Source organism: Saccopteryx leptura, chromosome 7 (assembly GCF_036850995.1).
Source record: "Saccopteryx leptura isolate mSacLep1 chromosome 7, mSacLep1_pri_phased_curated, whole genome shotgun sequence".
In the NCBI taxonomy this organism is placed as follows: Eukaryota; Metazoa; Chordata; class Mammalia; order Chiroptera; family Emballonuridae; genus Saccopteryx; species Saccopteryx leptura.
Window position 1 is genome coordinate 69,556,354 of NC_089509.1, and position 21,816 is coordinate 69,578,169.

The following is a 21,816-nucleotide window of genomic DNA, read 5'->3' on the forward strand; positions in this document are numbered from 1 at the left end:
GGCCAGAACTTCTAGCACCACGTTAAATAAGAGTGGAGAGAGTGGACAACCCTGTCTTGTTCCTGATTTAAGGGGGAAAGCCTTCAGTTTAGTGCCATTTAATATGATGTTAGCTGATGGTTTATCATATATGGCCTTTATCATGTTGAGATATTTTCCTTCTATACCCATTTTGTTGAGAGTCTTAAACATAAAATTGTGTTGTATTTTATCAAAAGCCTTTTCTGCATCTATTGATAAGATCATGTGGTTTTTGTTCTTTGTTTTGTTGATATGGTGTATTACGTTAACCGTTTTGCGTATGTTGAACCATCCTTGAGATTCTGGGATGAATCCCACTTGATCATGATGTATTATTTTTTTAATATGTTGTTGTATTCGGTTTGCCAGTATTTTGTTTAGAATTTTAGCATCTGTATTCATTAGAGATATTGGTCTGTAGTTTTCTTTCTTTGTGCCATCCTTGCCAGGTTTTGGTATGAGGGTTATGTTGGCCTCATAAAATGTGTTCGGAAGTATTGCTTCTTCTTCAATTTTTTGGAAGACTTTGAGTAGAATAGGAACCAAGTCTTCTTTGAATGTTTGATAGAATTCACTAGTATAACCGTCTGGGCCTGGACTTTTATTTTTGGGGAGGTTTTTAATAGTTTTTTCTATTTCCTCCCTGCTGATTGGTCTGTTTAGGCTTTCTGCTTCTTCATGACTCAGTCTAGGAAGGTTGTATTGTTCTAGGAATTTATCCATTTCTTCTAGATTGTTGTATTTGGTGGCATATAATTTTTCATAGTATTCTACAATAATTCTTTGTATATCTATGATGTCTGTGGTGATCTCTCCTCTTTCATTTTGGATTTTATTTATTTGAGTCCTGTGCCTTTTTTCCTTGGTGAGTCTTGCCAAGGGTTTGTCAATTTTGTTGACCTTTTCAAAGAACCAGCTCCTTGTTTTATTGATTTTTTCTATAGTTTTTCTGTTCTCTATTTCATTTATTTCTGCTCTGATTTTTATTATCTCCTTTCTTCGGCTGGTTTTGGGTTGTCTTTGTTCTTATTTTTCTAGCTCCTTAAGGTGTGAAGTTAAGTGGTTTACTTCGGCTCTCTCTTGTTTGTTCATATAGGCCTGAAGTGATATGAACTTTCCTCTTATTACTGCTTTTGCTGCATCCCAGAGATTCTGATATGTCGTATTTTCATTTTCATTTGTCTGTATGTATCTTTTGATCTCTGCGCTTATTTCTTCTTTGACCCATTCATTTTTTAGAAGTATGTTGTTTAGTTTCCACATTTTTGTGGGTTTTTCCCCCTCTTTTTTGCAGTTGAATTCTAGTTTCAAGGCTTTATGATCAGAAAATATGCTTGGTACAATTTCAATTTTTCTAAATTTGCTGATATTGTCTTTGTGGCCCAACATATGGTCAATTCTTGAGAATGTTCCATGTACACTAGAGAAAAATGTATACTCTGTCGCTTTGGGATGAAGTGTCCTGTAGATGTCTATCATATCCAGGTGTTCTAGTATTTCGTTCAAGGCCACTATATCTTTATTGATTCTCTTTTTGGATGACCGATCTAGAGCCGTCAGCGGAGTATTGAGGTCTCCAAGTATAATTGTATTTTTGTTAGTTTTTGTTTTAAGGTCAATAAGTAGCTGTTTTATATATTTTGGTGCTCCTTGGTTTGGTGCATATATATTAAGGATTGTTATGTCTTCTTGATTCAGTGTCCCCTTAATCATTATGAAGTGACCATTTTTGTCTCTGAGTACTTTTTCTGTCTTGTAGTCAGCATTATCAGATATGAGTATTGCTACACCTGCTTTTTTTTGGGTGTTGTTTGCTTGGAGTATTGTTTTCCAGCCTTTCACTTTGAATTTGTTTTTATCCTTGTTGCTTAGATGAGTTTCTTGTAGGCAGCATATAGTTGGATTTTCTTTTTTAATCCATTCTGCTACTCTGTGTCTTTTTATTGGTAAGTTTAATCCATTTACATTTAGTGTAATTATTGACACTTGTGGGTTCCCTACTGCCATTTTATAAATTGCTTTCTGTTAGTTTTGTATCTAGTTTGATTCTTCTCTTTTGTTTTTCTATCATTTGTTTCTGTTTGTTTGTGTTCCATACTTCTTTCGTCTGTTGCTACCTTTTTTAAGTCATGTGTTTTTGTGGTGGTTTTTTCTAGGGTGGTTACCATTAAGTAATGAAAAGGGTACCTACCATATTCATTGTAGTACCCTATCTTATAAGTATTTCTGCACTTCATCGTCCTTTGCTACTGTTAATCTCCATTCTCTCCCCCCCTTTTTTTTTCCTTTGTTGTCACAGTTTAAGTTTGGTTTTATTGTGTTCTTGGTGGAGCTGTTACTTGTGGTGTTGTTTTCTTTTGTTCTTTGAATCTGGTTGGAAAACCCCCTTTAGTATTTCCTGGAGTGGGGGCTTTCTGGTGATAAATTCTCTCATCTTTTCTGTATTTGTGAATGTTTTTATATCTCCTTCATACTTGAAGGATAGCTTTGATGGGTATAGTATTCTTGGCTGAAAGTTCCTCTCTTTCAGGGCTTTAAATATTGGGGTCCACTCTCTTCTAGCTTGTAGAGTTTCTGCTGAGAAATCTGATGATAATCTAATAGGCCTTCCTTTATATGTTGTACTCTTCTTTTCCCTGGCTGCCTTGAGAATTTTTTCTTTGTCATTGGTTTGTGTCATCTTTATTATGATGTGCCTTGGAGTGGGTTTGTTGGGGTTAAGAAAACTCGGTGTTCTGTTTGCTTCTTGAATTTGAGGCTTTAGTTCTTTCCACAGGCTTGGGAAGTTCTCGTCTATTATTTGTTTGAGTATATTCTCCATTCCATTTTCTTTCTCTTCTCCCTCTGATATACCTATTATTCTTATGTTATTCTTTCTGATGGAGTCAGATAATTCCTGTAGGGCTTTCTCGTTTTTTATTATTTTTGAGTCTCTTTCTTCTTCTCTCTGTTGTGCCTCAAGTTGTTTGTCTTCTATTTCACTAATCCTATCTTCAATCTGGGTTGTTCTGCTAGCTAAGCTTGTTACCTCGTTTTTCAGCTCGTGAATTGAGTTTTTCATTTCTGTTTGATTTGTTTTTATAGTTTCAATTTCCTTGGTAATATATTCTTTGTGTTCATTGAGTTGTTTTCTGATCTCCCTATATTGCCTTTCCGTGTTTTCTTGTATATCTCTGAGTATTTTTAAGATTTCTATTTTAAATTCTCTGTCATTTAGCTCCAAGGCTTCCAATATGTTAAGTCTTTTCTCCATAGATTTTTCCACATCTATTTGTGTTACCTCTCTTTCTTTTGTATCCATAATATTCGATTTCCTCTTTCTTATTGGCATCTGAGGGTGGTCTTGTTGATAGCACTAATTAGAATTAATAAAGAGTAAAAAGTAAAAAACAAAAACAAAAAAAAACACCAAAAAAACAAAAAAAACAAAAAAAACCAAACCAAAACAACAACAAAAAAACAAAGGGTAAAACACCCCACAAAAAAAAGCAGTAATAATTTATTATTTCCCCCATTTTTTTTCTTTGTTCTCCTTCCCTCCTCTCCCCTCCTCAGGGAAATATCGTGCCTATAATGGAGGGCCTGGTTTGCGGTGAAGAGTTCAAGGGGGCAAAAAAAAAAAATAATAAATAAAAAATAAAAAAAAATAAAAAAAAAAAAAAGGAAGAAAATCTTAGACAAGCATAAGTTGATCTGCCTGCGGGTGACGGTCAACCAAGAGATATAATGAGAGGGACAAGAGGGAACCAGAAAAAAGGACAAAAAAAGGAATAATCAAGAAGAAAAAATAAAAATAAGTAAAAATACGTTGTATTAAGTGGAGCAAAGACCAAATACAATGGAGACCTTGGGTTGGGAGGACCCAAAATGCCACAAAAACAAACCAACCAGAAAAAAACAAAAACAAAACCGAAAAAGAAAAACAAAGCCAAAAAAAAACCTTGAGTCCCAAATTAACTAATTTGTTCGTGATTGAGGATTAAATGGGAGGAAAGTAAAACGAGAAAAGAAAAAACGAATAGAAAGGAAAAAATAAGAAAAAGAAAAACGAAGGAAGAAATAAAAAAGGAAGAGAAAAAAACAAAATAAGGCAAAAAAAAACAAAAGAGGAGAGAGTGAGAATTAAGTGTCCTGGAGTATAACCCCAAAGGAGGGTGAGGATGAAGAAGAGAAATAAAATGTAACACTTATGGGTAGTGTAGTTCAAGAAAAGGGAAGCATAAGATGGGCAGAGAATAGAAGGACTGAGGTGGAGGAAATAAAGGCAATAAGATAGAAGGAACAAACAACAACAAAAAAACAAACAAACAAAAAAAAACAAACAAACAGTGGAACAAGCTGCAAAGTCTGTGGATTTTTCCTGATTTTGAGATGTCAACCTCTTCCTCCTTCTCCTCTCTCCCTCTTCCCGGTCGGCGACTCTGCACCCCAGGCCCTGCCCCTGCGCCACACCCAGGCAGGGACTTTCAGTTGATGGGGTTCTACGGCAATGTCACACAATTGGCTTTAGTCTTGTTGGTAGTCAAGGCCTGCCGGCGTCTGCAGGGTCTAACGACGAGAGAGTTCGCCTTCGTGGATTCTCTCTCCCAGTCCCCCCCTCCCGAACCAGCAGCCTGGCGATCCAGCCACAAGGCTGCCACTGCTTCTGCCTGGGGAGTAAGAGGCTCAAAGAGCTGGGAAATCCCCACTCTATCCCCACTCAGTGCAAGGCTCTGGGAAGGGCTCTGACAGTCAGGGCCTCCAGTGTAATCAGGCGGGGGTGGGAGTCAATTGTTGTCAAGGTGACTGTTCAGCGCCTAGCATTCAGTTGGACCTCTCAACCCAGGCTTTCCACACTTTGTAGCCTGTTTTGGCCGGTAAGAAGAGGCACTAGTCTCTGCTTGCGACTAGTGTGGTATAGATCTTATTATCTGCCAAGTCCTTCTTGTTAGCGTTTATCCCTGAATATGGAGGCTCTATCAATCAGAAGTTGCCCCCGCCCCTTTAGCGAGAGGCACCAAAAAATATCACGCCTCTTGTCTTGGGTCGGTGAACTGAGAGAGATCTTATCAATTAGAACCGAGGGTGCGCAGATTTCACGGGTTAAGTTAATTTTAGTAATTGGGTCGCAGCTGTGCTCCCGAAGGTATTTCAGGCTGCCTGCGCGCGCCCCTCCCCCAACGCTTGATTGTTAGCTTGAATGGCTGGGTGAGGTGCTCCGCCCGCGGAGAGAATCTCCCAAGTAGGGAATACCGCCCTGGGGCCTCTCCCGCTCCCCGTGCGCGGGCCGCTGGGAATGTTAGCGGTGCTCGGTCTGCAATGCTCGGTCTGCAACCAGACCGGGGCGCGCCAGCGGCTGCTGGCCGCTCCGGAGTGTGGGCGGTGCTCGCTCTGCAACCGACCCGGGCGCTGCTCGCGGCGGCCGGCGGCAGCTTCCGAGTGCGGGATGACTTACCACAGGCGCACTTTCTCGCGGCTTGAATGAACGTCCCTGCGGTAGCTTCCTCCACACCCTCGTCTCTCAGATTCGAGTGATAACAGTCCTTTTGCTTTCAGTTTGCTCCGAAGATAAATTTTCCTGTTTCTAGTTGATAAATTTGTTGTGATTTTGGGGAGATCTGTCGGATGCGCTGCTCACGGCGCCATTTCCGTGACGTCCTATAGTCTGTATTCTAATAGCTTATGCTATACTGTCTAGGCTCAGACATTAGTTTTTATTTAGTTATCTTTTAAATTTCCTTTTTTTTTAAAAAAATTCTTATTTATTGATTTTTAGAGAGAGGAGGAAAAAGAGAGAGAGAAACCGGTTTGTTGTTCCACTTATAATGTGATCATTGCGTGTCTCTTGTGTGTTCCCTGACGGGGGATCAAACCCACAACCGTGGCATATTGGGAGGATGCTCCAACCAGCTGAACTACTTGATCAGGGATCTTAGACATTAGTCTTACAGAGGGCATTGCTGATTCTCTGATCATAAAGACATCTTTATGTCTCTAAAAATTGGTTCTAACTTTATATTTGTATTATATACTTAAATCTATTTTTATGAATAATGGGATCTGTTTAATTTCGACTAATTCTACATTATGGGAATGTATTTATTCAAGTGTATACAGACTGGAGTCATTTAATACATACTTTCAAGTAAGAAATGGGATCATATTTTGGGTTGAAATGCTAAGCATTTTGTAGAGAAAGCAAGGGTTACATGTGTTTACTAAACACTAAAATTTCTATTTACTTATTCTGGAACCTTTTATTCAAAGTGTAGTCTATGGATCACCAGAATGGGCATCACTAGGAGCTTGTTAGAAATTCATAGCCGTGGCCAGTTTGCACAGTGGATAGAGCATGGACCCCATCTACAGACATCCGGGGTGATCCATGTTCAGGGCACACATGAGAAGCTAGCTACCATCTGCTCCTCTTCCCCTCCCTCTCTCCCTTCTCTTTCTCTTTCCTCTCTCGCAGCCAGTGCTTGATTGGTTTGAGCATTCGCCCCAGGTGCTGCAGATAGCTTGGTTGATTAGAGCATTGGCACCAGATAAGGGTTGCCAGGTGTATCCTGGTTGGGGCTCATGTGGGAGTCTGTCTATCTCCTCTCACTTAAAAAAAAAAAAATTTGTAATCCGAGGCTCTACCCTACATGTTCTGATTCACAATCTGAATTTTAACAAGATCCCTTGGTCACTTTCATGTGCATTAAAATTTGAGAAAACTAGGCCTAAAGAGCTTAAGTCAATATTTTAAAAATATAAATTAAAAAAACCATTTTAATTCCTAGCAAGGTACCCCGGAGAAATTTCTGTGAAACAATTCCCTGCATCTGTTTCCTCAATTGTTTATTTTTATTTTTACTTTTTGAGAGTGAAAGAGAGAGAGAGGAAGGGAGAGAAATGAGAAGCATCAGCTCATAGCTCTGTCACTTCAGTTGTTCATTGATTGGTTCTCATACATGCTTTGATCCGGGGCTCCGGCTGAGCTAGTGACCTTGGGCTCAAGCCAGCGACTGTGGGATAAGGCCGATGACCCTGCACTCAAGCTGACAATTTCGGTGTGTGAATCTGGGACCTCAGCAACCCAGGTTGGTGCTCTGTCCACTGTGCTACCACTGGTCAGGCTTTTTCCTCGATTATTAAATGGCAGTCATGCTTAAGTGATGGGATTGTGGTTGGGAGAATTAAATTAAATAATAATGTCAATGTGATTATTTTAAAAAATCTTACCAGAAAGATTGAAGATTTCTGTGTTTTCTCACATGACTGTATTATTTTGTACATTGTAGGTGGTTCACCACCACAACCAGTTGTACCAGCTCATAAAGATAAAAGTGGAGCTCCACCAGTTAGAAGTATATATGATGAGATTTCTAGTCCAGGACTTGGGTCATCACCTTTAACTTCAAGAAGACAGGTAATTCATACCTTCACTCATGATCCACAATTAATAATTTTATGTTTTTATGTGGCTATCAATAATTTGAAATGTTTCCCTGAGGTCTGTTCTAACTTTGTTGCACGGAATAAGCAGTAAGGATATCTATGAAAAAATCTACTTAAATTGTGTTTATCATGAAAATTACTTAAAAATGTAATAGAGCTCCAGATTATTTCCTTATGTAGATAATTCTGTGGTTTTGTTGTTGTTCTTGTTTTTGTGAGAGTTGAAGATAGACAGGAAGAAGGCCCTGGCCGGTTGGCTCAGTGGTAGAGCGTCGGCCTGGTGTGCAGAAGTCCCGGGTTCGATTCCCGGCCAGGGCACACAGGAGAAGCGCCCATCTGCTTCTCCACTCCTCCCCCTCTCCTTCCTCTCTGTCTCTCTCTTCCCCTCCCGCAGGGAGGCTCCACTGGAGCAAAGATGGCCCGGGCGCTGGGGATGGCTCCTCGGGCCTCTGCCTCAGGTGCTAGAGTGGCTCTGGTCGCGACAGAGCAACGCCCGGGAGGGGCAGAGCATCGCCCCCTGGTGGGCAGAGCGTCACCCCCTGGTGGGCGTGCCGGGTGGATCCTGGTCGGGCGCATGCGGGAGTCTGACTGTGTCTCCCCATTTCCGGCTTCAGAAAAATACAGGGGAAAAAAAAAAAAAGATAGACAGGAAGGGAGAGAAATGAGAAACATCAGCTCGTGGTTGCGGCACTTTAGTTGTTCACTGATTGCTTCTTAGATGTGTCTTGACTAGGAGACTCCAGCCAGGGCAATGACCCCTTGTTCAAGCCAGTGACCTTGGGCTCAAGACAGTGACCTTTGGGCTCAAGCCAGCGACCATGGGATCATGTCAATGAACCCATTCTCAAGCTGGCGACCCCACACTCAAGCTGATGAGCCCGTGCTCAAGCTGGTGACTTTGGGGTTTAGAACCTGGGTCTTCAGTGTCCTAGGTCCCTGGTTGGCAAACTGTGGCTCCTGAGCCACATGCGGCTCTTTGGCCCCTTGAGTGGGGCTCTTCCACAAAATACCACGTGTGGGCGCTACCTCAATAAGGAATGTACCTATGTATATAGTTTAAGTTTAAAAATTTGGGTCTTAAAGAAATTTCAATCGTTGTACTGTTGATATTTGGCTCTGTTGACTAATGAGTTTGCCGACCACTGTCCTAGATCAACATTCTACCCACTGCACCATCACTGATTAGGCTAATTTTGTGGTTTTTATGTATATGCCTTATTCATCTGTTCACACCCCCAACATACTTAATAAACATGTAGAAATGGTTATGGTTTGGGAAGGGAGTAAAGAGGAACAAATATATGGTGACAAAATGATTTGACTTTGGAGTGATGGGCACACAATGCTATCAACAGTTCAAATGCTGTAGAGATGTTCACCTGAAACCTGTGTACTCTTTTTTTATTTTATTTATTCATTTTAGAGAGGAGAGAGAGAGAGAGAGACAGGGGGGAGGAGCTGGAAGCATCAACTCCCATATGTGCCTTGACCAGGCAAGCCCAGGGTTTCGAACTGGCAACCTCAGCATTTCCAGGTTGACGCTTTATCCACTGCACCACCACAGGTCAGGCAGAAACCTGTGTACTCTTATTGATCAATGTCACCTCATTAAATTTAATTTCTAAATAAAAAATAAAAAAATAAATGATTATGGTTTAAGTCATTCTAGTTCTTTTAAAAGTTCAATATTTATACATAATTCTGTAAAAGAACAAAGGAAGATTTAGGGTTTTATCTAGATCTAAGGCACTTTGTAATGATTTGAGATATTTGTTTTGGGAATTATTTTATTAACATAAGACCACTATCCTTTTAGAGCTGTGTTCACTGTTACTTATTTTACTATATATAAACACTGCCTCTTGCATATTTATGAGCTGATGGTTTAGAACATTGATTTTTCAACCCACGTGCCTCAAGAATTTTTAAAATATGCAGCACCTATTTTTAGTCAGGGGTACAGACCTCTTTAGATTGTCAAAAAAATGACAGCAGCCAACACAACAGTTGCCATCTGGTGTAAATGCCCTGTTTTGAACCATAAATATATAAGTCATATAATGGAGTTGCATTTTATTGGTCACATTGCATAATAATGTTGCATCTGATTGATTGATTCTTGGTACCAGAAATCCTAATATACAGAAATAGGCACTTGATTTATTTAAAAGTTACTTTGGAGCAAATGGGTAGGTAATTATTATTATTATTATTATTATGTAAATCCATCAAAATTATACCTTTTTGTCAGATTGGCAAAAATACATATTTTTTGTTGTGCTGCAAAATTTTAGTAGTAGGTTATGTGTGCCATAAGCTTGAAAATCGTTGGCTTAGTATATCCCTGATGTAGGCATTCTGATGGGGTTGTTGAGCTCGGGTTGGTGTAGGTACAGTATAGGTGTTCTCCTGGTGTTACATTCAGTCATAGATATTATTCAAGTTAGAGGCCTCTATTTTGATGGGACTGATTGCTGCAAGAAAGTGTCCTAATGCTTAAGAAGAACTTTTGGTGTACTGGCCCTGATCTTACAGCTTAAATAATTTGTTAAGGGTAAGGCAGATAGTCTAGCAGAGGCAGGCTTTCAAGTTAGGCATTCTTAAATCTAGAGCCAATGTTTGTAACAGTGTCCTGTGCTGATCCCATTATTACTCTTGTCACTTGAAAGGTAGTATGAAATTTTCTTTTAAGTAGGAAGTTTAATAGCTTTTATAATCATGTGTTCTGTCCTGTCATTATTGTGCTTAGTATGACATATAAACACAGTGTGTCAAAATTAAACTTATACATTCTTTGTATAAAGACATTTCTGCTGTTTAGTTTGGCGAAATGTACAGTATTATGCCTTTCCCTTAATGAAGCATAGCATAGTTGTTGGAAAGTTTAATAGAAAGCATCTTTCAGTAAATTTTGACTTACAGGCTTGATATACCTGACATATTAGGCCTACTTGTCAAGACTTGACAAATCTAGAATGTTCTCTTTTGGGATATTTTCCTAAAGGTTGGTTAAGTAAATCTGATATTTAGTTTGGTATAAGAACCACTTGCTTATAAATTTGTTTTCATTACTCTGATAATATACGAAAAGAAAAGTAGCTTACAGTAATTGCTATGTTAAAAAAAATTTTTTTTTTGTATTTTTCCAAAGTTAGAAGTGGGGAGGCAGACAGACTCCCGCATGCATGCAACCGGGATCCACCCAGCATGCCCACCAGGGGGTGATGCTCTGCCCATCTGGGGCATTGCTCCCTTGTGGCCCGAGCCATTCTAGCGCCTGAGGCAGAGGCCATGGAGCCGTCCTCAGCGCTTGGGCCAACTTTGCTCCAGTAGAGACTTGGCTGTGGGAGGGGACGAGAGAGATAGAGAGGAAAGAGGGGGAAGGGTGGAGAAGCAGATGGGTGCTTTTCCTGTGTGCCCTGACTAGGAATTGAACCCAGGACCTCCACATGCCAGGCTGACGCTCTACAGCTGAGCTAAACAGCCAGGGCCCTATGTTCAAAATGTTTAAAAGTTGTATGGGTCATAATTGGTAGAGAATGTTTCTTACTTGAAAGTTGGTAAGAATACTATTATTAGATTAAAACCCAAATTAGTTTTGCCTCCTGAGATTTTGCTCAGCATCTCTCTAATTATAAAAGAAGTTGGCATTAAGAATTGAACAGTACATTTTGTACCTCTCCTAAAATTCTTTTAGCATTTGGTTCTGGTTGCTAGGTAATAGCCAGATTTTGGATTTCCTTAATCAGAATATGTTTTTAAAAATCTGCATATATTTACTTCTAGAGAGTTTTACCATTCCTGATTTGATCCTTTCTTGGTTTTAGAAGGACTTTTGGCAAATTTAATTTTTAATTTTTTCACATTTAAAGGAACTATAGTATTGGTAATTTTTTTGCTTTGTAACTTTCTACGAGCAGAGACAGAGGTATGCTGTCTTTTATTGTGTAGACCGGTGTGTTTCAACCTCCAGTCTGCCAGAAATTTTGTTCTGGTCTGCAAAAGAGTTAACCACCCTGATAATGGTACAGCATGAAATTACTGGCAGACTGGTGGTTGAAAAACAGTGGTGTAGACTGGTGTCTACTGTATTTCATAGTTTATAAATGCTTGTTTAAAAATAAAATGCTACCATCTTTCTGTTTTTCTATATGAGCTTGGTGATTTGAAGAATCGCCATTATCTGTGTTATTCCACATAATTATACCTTAGGCCAGGTGTCCCCAAACTACGGCCCACGAGCCTCATGCGGCCCCCTGAAGCCATTTAGCCGGCCCCCTGAAGCCATTTAGCTGGCCCCCGCCACACTTCGGAAGGGGCACCTCTTTCATTGTTGGTCAGTGAGAGGAGCACTGTACGTGGCGGCCCTCCAATGGTCTGAGGGACAGTGGACTGACCCCCTGTGTAAAAAGTTTGGGGACCCCTGCCTTAGGGACTAAAACCAAATAGCAATGTTACTTTCTACTAAAAATGTCTTTTTACCAATGTGACTTTACTCATTTTAAACAAATAATATAATAAAGATTCAGCATATTTTCGACTAATACTGCTCACTTAAAAAAAAGTTAGCCTGACCAGGCAGTGGCGCAGTGGATAGAGTGTCGCACTGGGATGTGGAGGGCCCAGGTTTGAGACCCCGAGGTCACCAGCTTGAGCGCGAGCTCATCTGGCTTGAGCAAGGCTCACCAGCTTGAGCCCAAGTTTGTTGGCTCGAGCAAGGGGTCACTCAGTCTGCTGTATGAGAAATCAATCAATGAACAACTAAGTAACTGCAACGAAGAATTGATGTTTCTCATCTTCTCCCTTCCTGTCTGTCTGTCTGTCTGTCCCTATCTGTCTCTCTCTCTGTCTCTCCTACAAGAAAAAAAAAGAGAGTTTCCTTTGATTGTGAGCGAATTGTAGGCATTTCCAGTACCTGGTAGATATTTCCTTATCGAATGAAGGAAGTATACACACTTATTGTGTATATGTTATGGTTAGAATTTTGCATTTTTACCTTATTACTTTCTTCTGTTTTTATGTAGTTAAACATGTCAGTAATGCAGAGTCCTCTTGTTGGAGTTACGACAACTACTCCTGGAACAGGTAAGCAGTTGATCATTGCCAAACAGTTTTCTTTTATATATATATCAAACTTGGAGACTTTTTCAAATCTAAATAATTTTTTTTCAGAATTAAAGTACTTTGTATATTGATTCTTCTCTGAATTTAATGCTAGGATGTGAATTCTATTCAAAATATTAATAATTTAGAAATATATACTTAATAGTGTATTTGGAGTTATTAAAAACTAATCAGGAGTATTGCATTTGTCAATAAAAGGAATAGAGTGAATAATAGAAGGTGTTTTGAGAAATATTAATGCATAGCTATACATCTGTCATTGGCTATAAACAGCCATTGATTATTGAAAGGCAGAAACTGCGGGAGACGAACGAAAAGCACAAGGCTGGTGTGTGTTCCAAAAGGAAAGTTTATTTTAAAAGCGCCTGAATACTAGATACAAGTGGGCTGAGACCAAGAAAAGGGAGCTAGCAAAGGGTATCAGCACAAGGGTCTCGGCGAAAAGGGTGTCAGCTGGCTGTGACCAACAAAGGGTGTCAGCCCAAAAATAGCTGTGGGAATGAGCATTAGATACAGGAGTTGTTGGCATTGGGGTTTCTACCTGGACATACTCAGATTAGCATATTGGGGTTGGTTGCCTTGGTTACAAACTGTCTCCTTTTCCCAACCTTCAGGTGCCTCAAGGATGGCTTTGTCTCAAAGATATTTTTCAGAACCTTCCCAGGGTAGAGGGGAGACAGGGGGAGGGGGAGCGAGGGAAATGTTTACTGAAGAAGTTGCCCTAATGGGAGTTGAGTGAGGGGAATTTTTAAAGGAGCCAATTTAACTCTAACAATTATATTTAAGATTAATAGCATTTTTATCACATCACCAGCATCATTAACACAACTCTTCTTACATATTTATAAATATATTATTATAATCTATCAAATGTTCATTCAGCCAATAATTAAGTACATGATCGTGTATGAAGCCCTGAGAAACTGAAAAAAGTAGATAATCTTGCCTTTTTGGAGTTTACATTTATTTACATATTTACATTTATAAATAGAATAAGTAAATTATGAAGTTTGTTAGAAGGTAATAACTTTTATGGAGGAAAATTAGTAAAGACTAGAGGGTACGGGGCTTGCAGTTTTTAATAGGGTAGTCTCTTAGTTTTCTATTATTGCCATAAACTTAAAAGTGGTTTATATAATGCAGATGTATTGTCTTATCAAGTTTCGGATGTGAGGTGTCTGAAATGAGTCTCAGTGGGCTTATAGTTAAGGCATTCAGAAGACTGTGTTATTTAATGGAGGCTCTAGGGGAGAATGTTTTCATGACTTTTCCATCTTCTAGAGCAGGCATGGCCAACAGTTTTTTCCCTGGGCCACATTAGAAAGAAAACTTTTTTCACGGGCCAGACAAAATATTAAAATTAAAGAATGTTAAATACAAAAACGATTCGTTTAAGTAAACAAAATTTTATTATGTAATTTGTTTATGAATAAATGTGAATGAAAAAATTTTTAATAAAATTATATTTTAATAAATAATTACATGATATATAAATATCTAAACTGTATCACGGTCGATCGAAACATTATTTAATAGAATGAGCTTGAAGGGGTTATATCACAAATAAAATAATTATTTTGTTTTACAAACAGTTTTCAGTTATCAACTGCAGCTATTGTCTATGCTACAATGCTACTTGATTCAGCACACTTGACCACAAAAATAACGAATTGTTTGACCTTGGTGCGCACTGGCAAACTCCTCCTAAAGGAATGGGTTTCACATCGCTGCTAAATGTCAAACAGTTCATATAAAAAAAAAGTTGTAAATCTTTATAATGGAATTTTTAAAAAAAATAAGTATCGCGAATCCATTTGACCAATTATTGGAAGTTAACCCTAGATTAGTCACACGCGGAATTCTTTTCCGCCTATCACTATCTTCTTAAATATCTCGATTTTCAATAATCAAGACGCTTCTGCTTCTGAGTAGCTGAGATTTATAAAGTAGCAGAGAATATTAAAAATTTAATTGTGGGCCACATAAACTCATTCCGGCCCACGGGCCGGATGCTGGCCATGCCTGGTCTAGAGGCTGCCTACATTTCTATACTTGCGGTCCCCTTCCTCCATCTTCAAAGCCAGCAATTTTGCATCTCTCTGATCATTCTGTAGTCATGTCTTCCTCTTTCTTTTAAGGAGCCAGTCTTCTATTCACAAGATAGAATACATGGGCCCTTCCAGGATAATCTCCCTATTTTAAGGACACTAGTTAGCAGCCTTAATTCCATCTGTAACCAAAATCTTTCTTGCCATGTAATGTAGTTAGTATACCAGGTTCCAGGGATAAGGATGTGGACACTTTTTTGGAGGGGCATTATTCTGCTTAATACAGATAGTTAGGTGGAATATAACGTATGATCGAAAACCTGAAGTAAGGGAGGCAGTGCAAAGGTTATAGACAGCGGAAATGGCAAGTACAAAGGCCCTGGTGTGGTAGTGTGTCTAAGGTATTCAAAAAAGAGTAAGGGGCGGCCCTGGCCGGTTGGCTCAGCGGTAGAGCATCGGCCTGGCGTGCGGGGGACCCGGGTTCGATTCCCGGCCAGGACACATAGGAGAAGCGCCCATTTGCTTCTCCACCCCCCCCCCTCCTTCCTCTCTGTCTCTCTCTTCCCCTCCCGCAGCCAAGGCTCCATTGGAGCAAAGATGGCCCAGGCACTGGGAATGGCTCCTTGGCCTTTGCCCCAGGCGCTAGAGTGGCTCTGGTCGCGGCAGAGCGATGCCCCGGAGGGGCAGAGCATCACCCCCTGGTGGGCAGAGCATTGCCCCTGGTGGGCGTGCCGGGTGGATCCCAGTTGGGCGCATGCGGGAGTCTGTCTGACTGTCTCTCCCCATTTCCAGCTTCAGAAAAATACAAAAAAAAACACAAACAAACAAAAAAGAGTAAGGGGCTAGTGTAAGATGGAATGAGTGAGGGGTTTGTAGTAGGAAATATGGTCAGAGAAATGGGGCTGATGTTATAGGGCCTTATGGGTCATTGTAACAACTGGCTTTTACCCAGAAAAGGTGGAAAACAAAAAAGTGAGACTCTTGCTGTGGTGAGGATAGACTGGGGTGAGGGTAAGTGGTGGACGCAAGGCGACTAGATAGGAGGCTGCATTGATCCAGGCGGTGGGTGGTGGAGGCTTAGATATAAAGGAGGGCAGGAAAGGAGGAAAAAGGAACAATTAGCAACAATAAAAATGGGAAGAGGAAACAATAACAAGATACTGTAGTAGATTTAATATAAACCAAGTCAATAATTCTATAAAACAAAATATTTTAAACATTGCACTTAAAAGGAAGAGATTTTCAGACTGTGGGACAAAAGCAGTGTCCAGTGATAAGATAGATCATTTTTTCCTCCAGATCCAGGTTTCGTAGAGCAGTCTGAGTCCTCACTGGCAGTGTGCTTACAGTCTAGATTTCTGCTTCCAGTTCATTCAAGGCTGGTCAGGCCTTTTCTGTCAGGCTAATCTAATTTCTTCCAGCCTCCACTCACTGTCTCATTCCAAAGCCACTTCCACATTTTTAGTTGTTTGTTACAATAGCACCCCACTGTACCAAAATCTCTATTACGTTTACATTGCTGCCATAACAAATTACCACAGACTTTAGTGGTTTAAAACAACACGCAGTTTTAATTGTGTTTCAGTAGGACAGGTGTCTGGGTATAGCTGGGTTCTTTCTTTAGAGCTCAGGTGTCAGCAGGGCTATATTCCTTTCTGGGAGGTCTGGAGATGAACTGCTTCCAAACTCATTCAGGGTGTTTGCTGAATGCAGTTCCATGTGGTTGTTGGACTGAGGTCCCTGTTTGTTTGGGGTTTTTTTGCTGACTGTTGCCTGGAGGTTGTACTCAGCTTCTAGAGACTGTCCTCGTTCCTTGGCTTGTGGTTTCCCTTCTAATTTTAAAGACAGCGAGTGGCAGATAAGTCCTTTTGTATGCTTTGAATCTCTGACCTCTATTGTTTTTTTTTTTTTAATTTTTATTGATGTTAATGGGATGACATTAATAATTCAGGGTACATATATTCAAAGAAAACATGTCTAGGTTATTTTGTCATTAAATTATGTTGCATACCCCTCACCCAGAGTCAGATTGTCCTCCGTCATCCTCTGTCTAGTTTTCTCTGTGCCCCTCCCCCTCCCCCTAACTCTCTCCCTCCCTCCCTCCTGCGTCCTCCCTCCCCCCATCCCTGGTAACCACCACTCTCTTGTCCATGTCTCTTAGTCTCGTTTTTATGTTCCACCAATGTATGGAATCATGTAGTTCTTGTTTTTTTCTGATTTACTTATTTCACTCCTTATAATGTTATCAAGATCCCACCATTTTGCTGTAAATGATCTGATGTCATCATTTCTTATGGCTGAGTAGTATTCCATAGTGTATATGTGCCACATCTTCTTTATCCAGTCTTCTATTGAAGGGCTTTTTGGTTTCCATGTCTTGGCCACTGTGAACAGTGCTGCAATGAACATGGGGCTACATGTGTCTTTACGTATCAATGATTCTGAGGTTTTGGGGTATATACCCAGTAGAGGGATTGCTGGGTCATAAGGTAGTTCTATTTGCAGTTTTTTGAGGAACCACCATACTTTCCTCCATAATGGTTGTACTACTTTACATTCCCACCAACAGTGTATGAGGGTTCCTTTTTCTCCACAGCCTCTCCAACATTTGCTATTGCCTGTCTTGTTGATAATAGCTAATCTAACAGGGGTGAGGTGGTATCTCGTAGTTTTGATTTGCATTTCTCTAATAACTAATGAAGCTGAGCATCTTTTCATATATCTGTTGGCCATTTGTATCTCTTCCTGGGAGAAGTGTCTGTTCATGTCCTCTTCCCATTTTTTTATTGGATTGTTTGTTTGTTTGTTGTTGAGTTTTATGAGTTCTTTGTAAATTTTGGATATTAGGCCCTTATCTGAGCTATTGTTTGAAAATATCAGTTCCCATTTAGTTGGCTGTCTGTTTATTTTTATATCAGTTTCTCTTGCTGAGCAAAAACTTTTTATTCTGTTGTAGTCCCATTCATTTATCTTTGCCTTCACTTCTCTTGCCATTGGAGTCAAGTTCATAAAATGTTCTTTAAAACCCAGGTCCATGAGTTTAGTACCTATGTCTTCTTCTATGTACTTTATTGTTTCAGATCTTATATTTAGGTCTTTAATCCATTTTGAATTAATTTTAGTACACGGGGACAGGCTGTAGTCGAGTTTCATTCTTTTGCATGTGGCTTTCCAGTTTTCCCAACACCATTTGTTGAAGAGGCTTTCTTTTCTCCATTGTGTGTTGTTGGCCCCCTTATCAAAGATTATTTGACCATATACATGTGGTTTTATTTCTGGGCTTTCTATTCTGTTCCATTGGTCTGAGTGTCTATTTTTCTGCCAATACCATACAGTTTTGATTATTGTGGCCCTATAATATAGTTTAAAGTCAGGTATTGTAATGCCCCCAGCTTCATTCTTTTTCCTTAGGATTGCTTTAGCTATTCGGGGTTTTTTATAGTTCCATATAAATCTTATGATTTTTTGTTCCATTTCTTTAAAAAATGTCATAGGAATTTTGATGGGAATTGCATTAAATTTATATATTACTTTGGGTAATATGGCCATTTTAATTATATTTATTCTTCCTATCCAAGAACAAGGAATATTTTTCCATCTCATTGTGTCTTTTTCTATTTCTCTTAGCAATGCCTTGTAGTTTTCGTTATATAGGTCCTTTACATTCTTTGTTATGTTTATTCCTAGGTATTTTATTTTTTTTGTTGCAATCGTGAAGGGGATTATTTTTTTGAGTTCGTTTTCTAATATTTCATTGTTGGCATATAGAAAGGCTATGGACTTTTGTATGTTGATTTTGTATCCTGCGACCTTACTGTATTGGTTTATTGTTTCGAGTAATCTTTTTGTGGAGTCCTTTGGGTTTTCGATGTATAGGATCATATCATCAGCAAAAAGTGATACCTTTACTTCTTCTTTTCCGATGTGGATGCCTTTTATTTCTTTGTCTTGTCTGATTGCTCTGGCCAGAACTTCTAGCACCACGTTAAATAACAGTGGAGAGAGTGGACAACCCTGTCTTGTTCCTGATTTAAGGTGGAAAGTCCTCAGTTTTACGCCATTTAATATGATGTTGGCTGATGGTTTATCATATATGGCCTTTATCATGTTGAGATATTTTCCTTCTATACCCATTTTGTTGAGAGTCTTAAACATAAAATTGTGTTGTATTTTATCGAAAGCCTTTTCTGCGTCTATTGATAAGATCATGTGGTTTTTGTTCTTTGTTTTGTTGATATGGTGTATTACGTTAACCGTTTTACGTATGTTGAACCATCCTTGAGATTCTGGGATGAATCTCACTTGATCATGATGTATTATTTTTTTAATATGTTGTTGTATTCGATTTGCCAGTATTTTGTTTAGTTATTTTAGCATCTGTATTCATTAGAGATATTGGTCTGTAGTTTTCTTTCTTTGTGCCATCCTTGCCTGGTTTTGGTATGAGGGTTATGTTGGCCTCATAAAATGTGTTTGGAAGTATTGCTTCTTCTTCAATTTTTTGGAAGACTTTGAGTAGAATAGGAACCAAGTCTTCTTTGAATGTTTGATAGAATTCACTAGTATAACCGTCTGGGCCTGGACTTTTATTTTTGGGGAGGTTTTTAATAGTTTTTTCTATTTCCTCCCTGCTGATTGGTCTGTTTAGGTTTTCTGCTTCTTCATGACTCAGTTTAGGAAGGTTGTATTGTTCTAGGAATTTATCCATTTCTTCTAGATTGTTGTATTTGGTGGCATATAGTTTTTCATAGTATTCTACAATAATTCTTTGTATATCTATGATGTCTGTGGTGATTTCTCCTCTTTCATTTTGGATTTTATTTATTTGAGTCCTGTGTCTTTTTTCCTTGGTGAGTCTTGCCAAGGGTTTGTCAATTTTGTTGATCTTTTCAAAGAACCAGCTCCTTGTTTTATTGATTTTTTCTATAGTTTTTCTGTTCTCTATTTCGTTTATTTCTGCTCTGATTTTTATTATCTCCTTTCTTCGGCTGGTTTTGGGTTGTCTTTGTTCTTCTTTTTCTAGCTCCTTAAGGTGTGAAGTTAAGTGGTTTACTTCGGCTCTCTCTTGTTTGTTCATATAGGCCTGAAGTGATATGAACTTTCCTCTTATTACTGCTTTTGCTGCATCCCAGAGATTCTGATATGTCGTATTTTCATTTTCATTAGTCTGTATATATCTTTTGATCTCTGCGCTTATTTCTTCTTTGACCCATTCATTTTTTAGAAGTATGTTGTTTAGTTTCCACATTTTTGTGGGTTTTTCCCCCTCTTTTTTGCAGTTGAATTCTAGTTTCAAGGCTTTATGATCAGAAAATATGCTTGGTACAATTTCAATTTTTCTAAATTTGCTGATATTGTCTTTGTGGCCCAACATATGGTCAATTCTTGAGAATGTTCCATGTACACTAGAGAAAAATGTATACTCTGTCGCTTTGGGATGAAGTGTCCTGTAGATGTCTATCATATCCAGGTGTTGTAGCATTTCGTTTAAGGCCACTATATCTTTATTGATTCTCTGTTTGGATGACCGATCTAGAGCCGTCAGCGGTGTATTGAGGTCTCCAAGTATGATTGTATTTTTGTCAGTTTTTGTTTTAAGGTCAATAAGTAGCTGTCTTATATATTTTGGTGCTCCTTGGTTTGGTGCATATATATTAAGGATTGTTATGTCTTCTTGATTCAGTGTCCCCTTAATCATTATGAAGTGACCATTTTTGTCTCTGAGTACTTTTTCTGTCTTGTAGTCAGCATTATCAGATATGAGTATTGCTACACCTGCTTTTTTTTGGGTGTTGTTTGCTTGGAGTATTGTTTTCCAGCCTTTCACTTTGAATTTGTTTTTATCCTTGTTGCTTAGATGAGTTTCTTGTAGGCAGCATACAGTTGGATTTTCTTTTTTAATCCATTCTGCTACTCTGTGTCTTTTTATTGGTAGTTTAATCCATTTACATTTAGTGTAATTATTGACACTTGTGGGTTCCCTATTGCCATTTTATAAATTGCTTTCTGTTAGTTTTGTATCTTGTTTGATTCTTCTCTTTTGTTTTTCTATCGTTTGTTTTTGTTTGTTTGTATTCCATACTTCTTTCCTCTGTTGCTACCTTTTTTAAGTCAAGTGTTTTTGTGGTGTTTTTTTCAAGGGTGGTTACCATTAAGTAATGAAAAGGGTACCTACCATATTCATTGTAGTACCCTTTCTTATGAGTATTTCTGTGCTTCATCATCCTTTGCTACTGTTAATCTTCATCCTTTCTCCCCTTTTTTTTCTTTTGTTGTCACAGTCTAAGTTTGGTTTTATTGTTTTCTTGGTGGAGCTGTTACTTGGGGTTATGTTTTCTTTTGTTCTTTGAATCTGGTTGGAAAACCCCCTTTAGTATTTCCTGGAGTGGGGGCTTTCTGATGATAAATTCTCTTATCTTTTCTGTATTTGTGAATATTTTTATATCTCCTTCGTACTTGAAGGATAGCTTTGATGGGTATAGTATTCTTGGCTGAAAGTTTCTCTCTTTCAGGGCTTTGAATATTGGGGTCCACTCTCTTCTAGCTTGTAGAGTTTCTGCTGAGAAGTCTGATGATAATCTAATAGGTCTTCCTTTATATGTTGTATTATTCTTTTCCCTGGCTGCCTTGAGAATTTTTTCTTTGTCATTGGTTAGTGTCATCTTCATTATGATGTGCCTTGGAGTGGGTTTGTTGGGGTTAAGAAAACTCGGTGTTCTGTTTGATTCTTGAATTTGAGGCTTTAGTTCTTTCCACAGGCTTGGGAAGTTCTCATCTATTATTTGTTTGAGTATATTCTCCATTCCATTTTCTCTTCTCCCTCTGATATACCTATTATTCTTATGTTATTCTTTCTGATGGAGTCAGACAATTCCTGTAGGGTTTTCTCGTTTTTTATTATTTTTGAGTCTCTTTCTTCTTCTCTCTGTTGTGCCTCAAGTTGCTTGTCTTCTATTTCACTAATCCTATCTTCTATCTGGGCTGTTCTATTAGCTAAGCTTGTTATCTTGTTTTTCAGTTCGTGAATTGAGTTTTTCATTTCTGTTTGATTTGTTTTTATAGTTTCAGTTTCCTTGGTAATATATTCTTTGTGATCGTTGAGTTGTTTTCTGATTTCCCTAAATTGCCTTTCTGTGTTTTCTTGTATATCTCTGAGTATTTTTAAGATTTCTATTTTAAATTCTCTGTCATTTGGCTCCAA

General features: G+C 38.8%; 1 protein-coding gene across 1 annotated transcript in view; it reads left to right on the forward strand.

Annotated features, from left to right (window-relative positions):
• The window catches only part of NUP35 (nucleoporin 35), a 57,001-nt gene that overhangs the window by 7,961 nt on the left and 27,224 nt on the right, over positions 1-21,816 (forward strand). The window contains exons 3-4 of the mRNA XM_066346689.1: positions 7,287-7,414; positions 12,468-12,528. Coding sequence (XP_066202786.1) covers positions 7,287-7,414; positions 12,468-12,528 — 189 coding nt within the window. The remainder of the gene's footprint in view (positions 1-7,286; positions 7,415-12,467; positions 12,529-21,816) is intronic.